The following is a 13,895-nucleotide window of genomic DNA, read 5'->3' on the forward strand; positions in this document are numbered from 1 at the left end:
TATATACATATAATATATTATATAATATATTATACAATATAAATATAAATATATATTATATAATATATATATTATATATTTGAGTTGATTTGCAATAGGAATCATAAGTTGGCAACAAGGAGACATCCCCTATCTCTCTGTATAAGTACTCACTATTTTATTCCTGCTAGAGACAAATTCATTTTTGAATTTGACAAATTCATTTTAGATCACTTCCAATACAATAGGTTGCCACATTATGGAAAACAAAAACAAAAACACTGGTGATGTCTAGTATTCATTTTGAGCATATGAAGAACAGACACTGATAAGTCATTTACATTGTATCTCTTGAGCTGTAACATAATTGGTTTGTATTTTTACTAGGCTATTCTAAAACAATCTCAATTCAGCAAGAAGGTGTTTCAGTGATCATTAGCGTTGCCAGTGTTAGAGTAGTAGTTTCCATTGATGCAAAAATTACCTTGTTCTGGTAAAAAGTACCCTTTTCAGTAGCTGGTAAGTAACTAAACACTGTGCCAGGGAGATATGTAGTGGGATATTTGGGGTTTGGTAAAGGCCTGGAGCTCAGATACTATCTGTGGGTGAATACAAGTAGCACTCCTCCCTGGGGAGACTCTGGGAAATCTGTGAGACAGAAATTGTATTTCCTTCCCATAACGATTAAAATTGTTAAAATATATTTTATTGACTGAAAATCAATGAGAAATGAAACAGCTGGTCTTCTTTCCCCTCCTTTCCCAAGAGACTCTTTCTGTGATGGAAAAGATGAGGACTCAAGCAGCCTAGTTCAGACACAAGAAGGAACTGTTAATGCTACAATTGTAAGCTCCATCTTTTCCAAGGGGGAATGTCTCCTACCCTTAGATCAGGGAATAAGCAGAAAAGGAGGAGGAGATGGTAGTTAACTTTATCTCTGTCTTCTCGTTTTGTCCACGCACCAAATAAATGGAATCATTTCCTATACTGCTGTTCAAAGTGCTACTTTTAATCGACACTTAATTCAGAGAATTACTTTGGTTGAAATACTCTATAAATAACTAAAGCACACCCAGAAGTCCTGAGAAGCTCCTACTTCCCAGAAGGAAGGAAGGCAGAGGTAACAAATAAATTTCAAGGAAGTTTCAGTGAAGGACTTTTCCAAACCTTAGTTTTACCTCCTAGGATGCTGTAACCTAGAATTCCATCATTGAGTACATAAGTATTTGGTTTAAGGAACATTTTTCAGCCTGTGAGACCAAAATGATATTTAACAAACTGATCTTATTAAAAATAACTACTATGGGGACACTTGGGTGGCTCAGTTGGTTAAGCCTCTGACTCTTGATTTCTGCTCAGGTTGTGATCTCATGGTTCATGGGTTCAAGTCCCACATCTGACTCCGTGCTGACAGTGTGGAGTGTGCTTGGGATTCTCTTCTCTCTCTCGCTCTCTGCCCCTTCCCTGCTCATACTTTCTCTCATTCTCTCTCTCTCAAAACAAATTAATAAACATTAAAAATAATGTTTATTTTTATAAACATTAATTTAATTTATGTAGTTTAATTTATAACTACTATGGGAAGCTATTGCACATTCAGATAATTAGACAAAAATTATTAATCATGTTATTCCTATCAAGTTGGTCAAAATAGGTTACTTTTCAAATTAAAATTTTCTTCTATTTTATTATTTTCCTTCAATACGCCAAGTGGTTTTTAAAGTCCAAAAAATATAAAGTTACTAAACCAGATATATTTTTTTTAAAAAGAGGCATAAAGAAAAAAAAAAAACATAATCCCTTATTTTGTATATTTTGAATACATTTGGAAATCAGTATTTAAAATGATTCAAATGCTCTGAAAAGATATATCTTGAAAATCAAACAGAATAATCATAGAGAAAGCAATGCATGAGGCAGTTGCAAAGTGGGTAATTTATCTCTTTAGAGAAAAGGCTTCAACTTATATCATGCTGAGCCTGCCAAGCAGAGGACTATTTGGAATGGTATTTTCAGGGCAAACACTGTTTCATTAAGAAGTAGGTCGGAAGTAGCTTTGTCATTTAAATATTCCAAATTAAACATTTCCATAACATTTTCAAATAAAAAATGAATCCAATTGCAGCAATTTTGCCGTTTCCAACAATAGACAGGCTATTGAATTCCTGTTAGAATCTTCAGAAGGAAGAATTTGTGTTATTCCACAATGTAATTTGCATAAAAATGTAACAATGACATTGATGTTTATAAAGAGCATCAAATGATGTCAAAACATAATACAGTTTTGGGATGGGTCCTCTTCCTTTAATAAAACACATTTGATTCCCAATTATTATTTATAACATGCAGCTTCCTTCTGTGAAGATAGCACTCAAACCAATTAAGAGCATTTCTTTCAGCCATATACACTGGAGTTTTGCAAACAACAAAATGAGTCCACTGAGGAAAAGACTTAAAGAGTTATAAACAAAGCTGATGTATAAAGAATGTTTTAAAAGACAAAAACTAAGTCATTAAGCACTCTAAGTGTTGCTATAATGATGAAATACAAGTATAAATCTAAGGAGTGAATCCTACAGTCTGCTTTCAAATCATTTGCATACATTGGAATATTGATGCATTGTCTAGCTGATCCCATGTATCTGTCTCTGTGTTTTTTCTAACTTCCATCTCCCATTTCTCTAGCAGTTACAGTATTCATCTAAAGAAAGAGTGGAGTTTTTTTTTTTTCTCCCTGTTTTTGTGCTTGAAAGTTTAACAAGTGAAAGTTATTTCTTCTTACACCTTAACTGTTGTGGCAACAATAATGTCTTATATTTTCTTTTTAACTGCACAAAAGAAATATGAAACTCACTATATTGTCATTCAGAACATCTTTTAATTCTAAAAACATCAGCTTTTTTTTTGAGAGAGAGAGAGAGAGAGAGAGAGAGAGAGAGGTGAAGCATAACCAGGGGAGAGGCACAAGGAGAGGGAGAATCTTGAGCAGCATCCATGTCCAGAACAGAGCCCAATGAGGGGCTTGATCTCATGACCATGAGATCATGACCTGAGCAGAAATCAAGAGTCAGACATTTAACTGACTGAGCCATCCAGGCACCAGGCACCCCAACATCAACCTTTAAAAAATTATATTACTGGTACTTACATGATTGTTTTTATCTCTGTTTACTCATTCTTCTTAAGATTAGGAAAAGAAAATATTTAAGAAACCACTAAAATATTCTAAAGCTTTTAAGTCCTATGGTTGCTCACCTGCCCTGGTCTGGCGTTTTCACATACAAAAGTGTCATAGAACACTGCAAATTGTGGAGCATTGTCATTAACATCCAAAATTCTGACAAAAACAGCCACACGAGTCATCTCTTTGGGATTGTCTAGAAAAGGGAAAGGAAAAATTTGTTTAGGAAGACACATTTGTGCACCAGATTTAATTTATACAGGCATCTTGTGGATATTAAGTGCTCACATAAAAATAAGCATCATGTTCATTTTACTAACATAATGAGCAAATGCAATAAAGAAAATTACTACAGAGCCTAATTAAGTAGTCATAAATTCAGTTATTATTGGCCTCAAGAGTACTACTATTATTTTGGAAAATCTTTTCAAAAGCAAAATCCAGTGTAAATGAGTTCATATTGTATTTGTGTCCTGACTGTCCAAAATATGTAAAATAAGAACAAATAGTTATTAAATCTTTATCATACAGTATTATATTAAGCTTCAGCAAGTTTTTGGTTGAAGAAATAATTTTAAATAAATTATTAACTAGCCCATAGTCATAAGCTCGTAATGAGTGGTTTTTATATTACAACTTACCCTCCTGACTACTTTAATCACTAAAATGTATTCCAATAGCTACTCTCAATTACTCTTTTGGAAATTTTAATATACAGCTACTAATTTTACAATTTGGATGGAAATTTACAGTAAAATATAACCATTTGAATTTTTCATTAATTGTTACTGGTACAACTTCAACAATCCAGGCTGAATTTTGTAAAATAAAGTCAGTTTGGTAGTAATATATAGTAGAATAATAATGTTTTGGTTTTTTTCCTACAAATTTAAAAATCAACAGCATCAAAGTTTTCACATAAAAATATGCATTAAAATTGTCTTGATTTGTAAGTGGAATTTTAAAATATTAATGTCTATTTACAGACATGAGGTAACAACGTAGCATGGAGTAACAATATTGTATTAATCATAATTCCATTATCTCAACCATGGGATTTTCTAGGAATGTGTACTGATATCTAAAAGTGATTTGACATCTTAAATTCAGGTTCTATTTATCAACCTTTGTGATGTCAAAATCTTAGTCTTTGGATATAGTTGAACTTCTATGTGTACTTCAGCAAAGTCAAACTGAAGATCAGTATAAAAGAACAAAGGAAGTAACTAGCTAAAAACAAAGGAAAGCAGGGGTCTAAGAAAGATAGTGGAGGAGCATGGAAACCCTCAGCTTGTCATGTCCCTGAAATGCACGTAGATCAGCACCAAACCATTTTGCACATCTAGGAAATTGATACGAGGATTAACACCACAATCTGCATAACTTGAGCCACAGAATTCAGCAGAATTCAGAATTCAGGAATGTAGAGAGGTGAAGTGGGAGAGAGAGAAGCCACAGAGGGCAGGGAGCTGTTTTTGCAGAGAGAGGATAGAGAAAGGGGGAGAGTGCAGTAAATCGGGATCATGCAAGAAAAGCACTCCCCCAAAAGTTGCTGGAGAGAAAGAGAAAGAAAGAGTGAAAACACTCACAGGGGACTGAACAAGAATTCTGTTCCCCAAAACCAGTGACAGGGAGAAAGGAAAGGATTTCAATACCATGAGGATTATATAAACAGTGGAGCACAGAGTCTGAAATTCTGGTGCTTAGTGCCTGTTGGTGCTCTGGGGAGGAAGTAGTGATGATCCCCAGGAGCAGGCATCGGGTCTGAGGGGTTCATGTGCCACGGGGGAGAAGCATCACTGTGTAATTACACAATCATTTTCTGGGGCAAGCAGGCACCTGGTTGTTGCTCAGCAAGACCCTTTCCCAGAGAGTTGGCATGGGCCCAAGTCACAGGGGTCTCTGCAGAGAGGGGTTTTGAAACACAGCCCCACTGAGATAAAACTCTAAGGGAGGTGCTACCTGGCAGGCTGATGCTTGGACATGGACAGGGTAGAGGCAAGGAGTGGAAGGAGCCCTGAGACAAAGGAGGGGCTTCATGAGAGCATGAAGTTCCTATGCCAGAGACTCGGAAGCTGGGTGAGGCCATTGCTACCTCTCCTGCACACGCATATACATGCACATCCAACCCAGTAAACTAAGTAGCTCCACATAGTGGAGAATGGAGCCATTACACCAAGCCCCAACCAAATGCATCCTCCAAGCACATCCCCTAGACCACCAGCACAAGTCTCTCTGCTTGCTTAGTGTATGGACTATATAGAGTGCTTCATAGCTCAAGTTCTAGGGGACACTGAATGTTAACTTCATTTGGGTTTCATTCTGTTTGCTGGTTCATTTATTTATTCGTTGTTGTTTTGTTTTTCTTTTGTTGTTTTTTTTTTTTTGCTTCTGTCTTCCTTGAAATAGTTTTTTTTTCTTTTGTTTTTCTTCATTACAGAAAGAGACAAAATTATTTTTATTTTCTCTTTTGCAAGAATATTTTTTATTATTTTCATTATTTTTACTATTTTTTGTAGTTTTAAAATTCTATTTTATTATTTATTTCATTTTGTTATATTTTATTATACAAATATTGTTTAATCTTTAAAACTTTTCTTAATTTTTTCCTATCTTTTCTCTACCTTTTTTCTCTATTATACCAAGCTTCTTTCAACAAGCAGACCAAAACACATCTATGATCTAGTTACCTTTATTTAATTTTTATGTTTTGTTTATAATTATTTTAATTTAAAATTTTTATTTTATTCTTTTTCTTCCTCCATAATGACAAAATGAAGGAATTCACCCCAAGAGAAAGAACAGAAAGGAATGACAGCCAGGGGCTTAAGCAACACAGATATAAGCAAAATGTGTGAACTAGAATTTAGAACCATGGTAGTAAGAATACTAGCTAGGGTTGAAAAAAAAAAAACAACATAGTTTCCCTTTCTGAAGAGATAAAAGAAGTAACTAGTCAGGACAAAATTAAAATACTATATCCAACATGCAATCTTGAGTTGAGCCATGATGATAAGAATGGACGAAGCAGAGCAGTGAATCAGAGGCATAGAAGATAAAATTATGGAGAACAATGAAACAAAAAAAAAAGAGGGAAACAAAGTCAAAAGAGCAAAATACAAGACTTAGAGAACTCTGTGATGCGTTAAAAAGGAATAATATACAAATCCTAGGAGTCCTAGAAGATGAAGAGAGAGAAAAAAGGACAGAAGGCTTATGTGAAAAAATGATAGCAGAAAAATTTCCTAATCTTGGGAAGGACACAGACATCAAAATCCAAGAAGCACCAAGAATTCCCATTAGATTAAACAAAAACTGACCATCAGCAAGGCATATCATAGTCAAATTCACAAAATGTGCAAAGAAAGAAAGAATTATGAAAGCAGCAAGGGAACAAAATCCCTTAATGTATAAGGGAAGACACATCAGGGTTGCAGCAGATCTATCCACAAAAACTTAGCAAGCCAGAAAGGGGGGGCAGGATATATCCAACATGCAAATCTGAAAATATGCAGCCAAGAATTCTTTATCCACCAAGGCTGTCCTTCAAAATAGAAGAAGAGGTAAAGAGTTTCCCAGACAAACAAAAACTAAGAGTTCATGACTACTAAACCAGCCCTGCAAGAAATTTTAAGGGTGACTCTCTGAGAGAAGAGATGAAACAAAACAAAAAAGATCAAAAGCAACAAAGACTAGAAAGGACCAGAGAACATCACCAGAAACTCCAATTACAGGCAACATAATGGCACTAAGTTCATATCTTTCAGTAGCCACTCTAAATGTCAATGGGCTAAAAGCTTCAATCAAAAGACATAGGGTATCAGAATGGATGAGAAAGCAAGACCAACTTATATGCTGCTTACAAGAGACGTATTATAGACCTAAAGACACCTGAAGATTGTAGGTAAGGGGAAGGAGAATCGTCTCTCATGCCAATGGTCACCAAAAGAAAGCTTGAGTAGCCATACTTATTTATGTAAAACAAATTAGCTTTTAAAATACTGTAACAAGAGATAAAGAAGGGCATTATATCATAATTAAGTGGTCTATCTACCAAGATCTTACAATTGTAAACATTTATGCCCACAACATGGAAAATATATAAATCAATTAATCACAAACATACAGAAATTCATTGATAATAATACCATAATAGTAGGGGACTTCAACACCCCACTTGCAGCAATGGACAAATCATGTAAACAGAAAATCAACAAGGAAACAGTGACTTTGAATGACACAGTGGACCAGATGGCCTTAACAGATATATTCAGAACATTTCATACCAAAGCAGCAGAATACACATTTTTCTTGAGTGCACATGGAACATTCTCCAGAATAGATCACACACTGGTACACAAATCAGCCCTCAACAAGTATGAAAATATCGAGATCATACGGTGCATATTTTCAGACCACAATGCTATAAAAGTCGAAATCAACACAAGAAAAAATCTAGAAAGACAACAAATACATGGAGACTAAAGAATATTCTACTAAAGAATAAATGGGTTAACTAAGAAGTTAAAGAGGAAATTAAAAAGTACACGGAAACCAACAAAAATGAAAACACAATAGCCCTAAACCTCTGGGATGCAGGAAAGGTGGTCATAAGAGGGAAGTATATAGCAATCCAGGCCTTCCTAAAGAAATAAGAAAGGTCTCAGATACACAGTCTAATCTTATACCTAAAAGAACTGGAAAAAGAACAGCAAATAAAGCCCAAAACCAGCATAAAAAGGGAAAAAAAATAAAGATTAGAGAAGACATCAATGATATTGAAATTAAAAACAAAAACAAAAAAACAGAAACAAAACAGTAGAACAGATCAATGAAACCAAGAGCTCATTCTTTGAAAGAATTAACAAAATTAATAAACCCCTAGCCAGTTTGATCAAAAAGTAAAAGGAAAGGACCCAAATCAATAAAATCATTAATGAAAGAGGAGAGATCACAACCAACACTGCAGAAATACAAACAATAATAAAAGAATATTATGAGCAATTATATGAGAACTAATTGGGCAATCTAGAAGAAATGGACAAATTCCTAAAAACATACAAACTACCAAAACTGAAACAGGAAGAAATAGAAAATTTGAACAGACCTATAACCAGTAAAGAAATTGAATCAATAATCAAAAATCTCCCAGAATCAAGAGTCCAAGGCTTGATAGCTCTCCAGGGGAATTCTACCAAACATTTAAAAAAGACTTAACACCTATTTTTTGAAGCTGTTCCAAAAATAGAAATGGAAAGAAACTTCCAAAAAATTCTATGAGGCCAGTATTACCTTGATACCAAAACCAGACAAAGACCCCACTGAAAAGAACTACAGGCCAATTTATTTTATTAACATGGATGCAAACAACAAGATACTAGCAAACTGGATCCAACAATACATTAAAAGGATTATTTACCACGATCAAGTGGGATTTATTCCTGGGATGCAGGTCTGGTTCAATATCTGCAAATCAACCAATGTCATACATCACATTAATAAAAGAAAGTATAAGAACCACATGATCTTATCAACAGATGCAGAGAAAGCATTTGACAAAATACAACATCTTTTTTTGATAAAAATCATCAAGAAAGTAGGGATAGAAAGATCACAACTCAATATCACAAAAGCCATATACAAAAGACCCACTGCTAATATCATCCTCAATGGGGAAAAACTGAGAGCTCTCCCCATAAGTCCAGGAACAAAACAAGGATATCCACTCTCACCTCTGTTATTCAATATAGTGTTGGAAGTCCTCACCTCAGCAATCAGACAACACAAAGAAATAAAAGGCATCCAAACTGGCAAGAAAGAAGTCAAATTTTCACTCTTTGCAGATGACATGATACTCTATGTGAAAAACTCAAAAGACTCTACCAAAAAAACTGCTAGAACTGATCCATGAATTCAGCAAAGTCCCAGGCTATAAAATCAACATATAGAAATCAGTTGAATTTCTATTCACCAACAATATAGCAGCAGAAAGAGAAATCAAAGAATCAATCCCATTTACAATTACACCCAAAACCATAAAATACCTAGGAATAAAACTAACCAAGAGGTGAAAAATCTATACACACAAAAAAATGGAAAAACATTCCATGCTCATGGATTGGAAGAACAAATATTGTTAAAATGCCGATACTGCCAAAAGCAAACTACATATTCAATGAAATTCCTATCAAAATAACACCAACATTCTTCAAAGATCTAGAACAATCTTAAAATTTGTATGGCACCAGAAAAGACCCTGAATAGCCAAAATAATGCAAAAAAAAAAAAAAACCACAAACAAAAACAAAAACAAAAACCAAAAAACAAAAACAAAACAAAACAAAACAAAAAAAAAACAAAGCTGGAGGCATCACAATTCTGGAATTCAAGCTATATTACAAAGCAATATTCATCCAGACAATAGGGTACTGGCACAAAAACAGGTACATCAATCAATGGAACATAATAGAGAACCCAGAAATGGACCCACAAATATATGGCCAATTAATGAAAGAATATCCAATGGAAAAAAGACTGTCTCTTCAACAAATGGTGTTGGGAAAACTGGATGGAAACATGTAGAAAAATGAACCTGAAACAATTTCTTTAACCATACACAGAAATAAACTCAAAATGGATGAAAGACCTAAACATAAGACAGGAAGCCATTAACATCCTAAAGGAGAAAACAGGCAACAACCTTTTTGACCTTGGCTGCAGGAACTTCTTATTGGGTATCTTCAGAGGCAAAGGAAACAGAAGCAAAAATGAACTATTGAACCTCATCAAGATAAAAAACTTCTGCATAGCAAATGAAACAATCAGCAAAACTAAAAGGCAACTGACAGGATGGGAGAAGATATTTGCAAATGACATACCAAATAGAGGATTAGTGTCCAAAATCTTTAAATAACTTATAAAACTCAAAAACCCAAAAACAAATAATCCAGTGAAGAAATGGGTAAAAGACATGAATAGATACTTTTCCAAAGAAAAAACATCCAGATGGCTAACAGACACATGAAAAAAATGCTCAACATCACTGATCATCAGTGAAATAGAAACCAAAACCACAATGAGATACCACCTCACACCTGTCAGAATGGCTAACATTAACAACTCAGGCAACAACCGATATTGGCAAGGATGCGGAGAAAGAGGATCTCTTTTGCACTGCTGGTGGGAATGCAAGCTGGTGCAGCCACTCTGGAAAACAGTATGGAGGTTCCTCAAAAAACCAAAAATAGAACTACCCTACGACTCAGCAATTGCACTACTAGGCATCTATCCAAGGGATACAGGTGTGCTGTTTCGAAGGGGCACATGCAGCCCAATGTTTATAGCAGCAATATCGACAATAGCCAAAGTATGAAAAACTCCCAAATGTCAATCAACTGATGAATGAATAAAGAGATGGTAGATGTAAACAATGGAATATTACTCACCCATCAAAAAGAATGGAATGTTACCATTTGTAACAACGTGAATGAAACTAGAGTGTATTATGGTTAGCAAAATAAGTCACAGAAAGACAAATATCATATGACTTTACTCATATGCGGAATTTAAGATACAAACCAGATGAAATAAAGGAAGAGAAGCAAAATACTATAAAAAACAGAAAGACAAACCGTAAGAGACTCTTAAATACAGAGAACAAACTGAGGGTTGATGGTGGGGTGTTGGTTGGGGGGGATGGGCTAAATGGGTGATGTGCATGAAGGAGGATACTTGTTGGGATGAGTACTGGTGTTACACGTAAGTGATGCATCGCTAAATTCTATTCTGAAATCATTATTACACTATATGTTAATTAACTTCGATGTAAATTTAAAACTAATAGTAATGATAATAAGAATAATAAATAACAAGTAAAAGCAAAGCAAAACAAAAAATAACATATGAGGTGAGGGACAACAGCAATGTTATTAAATGGCCTTTACCTACAGGGTTTATGGATAGTATTATTTACCTTTGTGAAATTTATCTGACTTTCTATTTATCTCAATGATTGTCAAATACAAGAGTAAAAATTATTGTCATATCCAGATAGGGTGTATATTACTATTCAAAATAATTTATTTCTTCCCCTTTCTCTCCATGTAATTATGATGTTACTAAAATAATGAAATCAGCACTTTTAAAAATAATGCTTAAGAACTGATTACTCAGCAGGAACGTTTACAAGGTTAAAGTCATATGAAGGAAGCAAACAGAGATCTAAATCTATTTAAAGTGTGTTTATCTGCCTTCCTTTTCTCGAGGGAAATTTAAAAGGCATCCTCTCTTTAACACTCTTTTCCAGTCTTACACTCTTTAAACCATATATATTCCATTCTCAGGTTCTGATCTCATATTTACTAATGTATTGCTACCTATTGTTCACTTCTTGTGTGTCAGGTGGTTATAGAGTTCAGACCCTGGGAACACAGCTGCTTTGATTCCCAGATTCACCACTTACTCACTGTGTGACTTTGGCCAATTTACTCCATCTCTTTAATGCCTCAATTTACTCAGTATAAATCAAAATAGAACTTCTAATCTATGGAGTTAATGCATGAAAACTATCCAAAAAAAAAAAAAAAAGGATTACTTTGTTGGTTAATTGCTCAATACATGTTGATTATTATTATTAAGATCATCTTTATTATCACCATCATACCTTTTTCATTTTCTTACATTCCTTGAGAGCTTATGCTATGTTACTCCACACAAAGCACTCACACGATAAAAATGTGTTAACTAGTTTCCCCACAGTTCATATGGGTCTGAAGATGACCATGTGTGGGGAGAAGTGGAGAGAGGAGATAAAAAAGAACAGTCCATTCCACTCTTTTCCTACCTCCCTTAGTCCTAAACAATTTGCAAATAGCCAGAGTTCACCTACAAAGTGTTCACCTGCAAATAATCCTCAATCTACCTAGAGTTATTTGTTGCTATGGGGAGTAGTGGGAAGGGATGATTCTTCCATATTTTCTAGTATGTTCTTTTTCATATACTTAAATAGTAGACATAAGCAAAATATTTTCTTTCAATATAGAGTCCTGACATAAAAATAACTCTTGCTGGTAGGAATTCACTTTCTAACTATGCTGCAGAAGCCAAGAGAGACAGAAAAGTGTCAGATCTAAACAACTGCATTGTTAGTCCTTTGCCTGACACCATATGAAGATTCTCCAGCTTCTTTACAAACAATTCCAGTCTCTTCAAATCAAAAGCTAAATCCACAGGGATAAATGTGCTTATAAAGCATCAGGCCCAGAGTCTCCTATTCAAACAACAGTGCTTACACTAATCTTTTTACAGATAGATGTTGCAGCTTATGTACAAATAAAAACATAAAGCATTCCAAGAGTCATCATACAGAATGGTAGCTGGCGTATGTTTACCACCTGGGTCTCTCTCTGAGTCATCCAGGCACACTCCACTGTAGCGACAATGTATCAGCAATAAAGGATCTTAAAATGTGAGAGCATTCCTATGTATTCAACAGGCTTTTCCGTACCCAAGAAAAGGAAAGCTTAGATTGTTATCTAGAAATCCGAGGCTTTAGAAAGATGTATCTTTTCTACCTGCTTAGGGCAAGAATTTCTACTGTCAAGGAACCACGTATAGAAAACGGAGTTCTTTGGTCATGAACTTCGCTCTCCTATTCTCAGAATGTATCGCGATGATTATAGCCAAATTTTCAGATGTGGGCAGAGGAACTCATTAGTGTCTACAACAGATTTCTTTTCTTTTTTTTTTTTAATTTTTTTTCAACGTTTATTTATTTTTGGGACAGAGAGAGACAGAGCATGAACGGGGGAGGGGCAGAGAGAGAGGGAGACACAGAATCGGAAACAGGCTCCAGGCTCTGAGCCATCAGCCCAGAGCCCGACGCGGGGCTCGAACTCGCGGACCGCGAGATCCTGACCTGGCTGAAGTCGGACGCTTAACCGACTGCGCCACCCAGGCGCCCCTACAACAGATTTCTACAATCCAAGTGTGACCTTAATTTTAGGGTTTTTATTCTCCAAATAGCGTTTAAAAATGTTTTTTGAAGAAGAAAAAGGGAAGTTTTTTCACGGTATAGCGCACTAAATAATTACCTGGAGCAGTGCTTGCCATATGATGTGTTACACTGCTGTGGAATGTAGAATTAAACCGTTAGAGGCAGGGCCTGAAATCGCATTGGTAAGAAGTCCATTTAAACATCATTCTGTCCTGCTTAGGGCTTGGTGTAATGCACACTTACCACAAACCCAGTGCTTAAAATCTAGGAAAAACAATTTCCTATATATGCTGTTTCCCTCTCTCCCTTATTCCTTTAATAGCCAGAACAGCATAATGGGCCCCTGACTGCTTGTGGCTTGGCAGGTAGGCATTTCCAGCAGCTACTCCATAAATTGATTTCACTTACGGGCAAAAAATAGGCTTAGTTCTTAAAAAGAAGAACATAATTGGCTTTGCTTTTTACAGAATCGTAATTATTTCAACTAGCTTTAGAAGTTAAATTTCTCAAAGTATCTGAAATGGAAAATGCAATTCCTAACTCGTTAGGCTTGAATTAGGATCTTGAGTCAAGGAGAGAGCACAAACAATCATGATTCTGGAATGATCAGATTGGACCCTGTCAGACACATGGCAACATGGTAATATGGAGATAGGTAATGGAAGTAAAAGCTTTCCTGAACATAACAACTCAAAAAAAAAAAAAAAAAAAAAAAAAAAAAAAAAAAAAAAAAAAAAGGGT

At 35.1% G+C, this 13,895-nt stretch overlaps 1 protein-coding gene across 3 annotated transcripts in view; it reads right to left on the reverse strand.

Annotated features, from left to right (window-relative positions):
• LOC121043019 (cadherin-10) overlaps positions 1-13,895 on the reverse strand; it is a 151,845-nt gene that overhangs the window by 24,750 nt on the left and 113,200 nt on the right. For all 3 annotated transcript variants that reach the window (XR_005796648.1, XM_040494485.1, XM_040494479.1), the window contains exon 9: positions 3,235-3,356. Coding sequence is in view for 2 of the 3 variants with exons in the window: in XM_040494485.1 (XP_040350419.1) it covers positions 3,235-3,356 (122 nt within the window). In the remaining variant the exon portion in view is untranslated. The remainder of the gene's footprint in view (positions 1-3,234; positions 3,357-13,895) is intronic.

Source organism: Herpailurus yagouaroundi, unplaced genomic scaffold (genome assembly GCF_014898765.1).
Source record: "Herpailurus yagouaroundi ecotype Mexico unplaced genomic scaffold, PumYag 29, whole genome shotgun sequence".
Taxonomy (NCBI): Eukaryota; Metazoa; Chordata; class Mammalia; order Carnivora; family Felidae; genus Herpailurus; species Herpailurus yagouaroundi.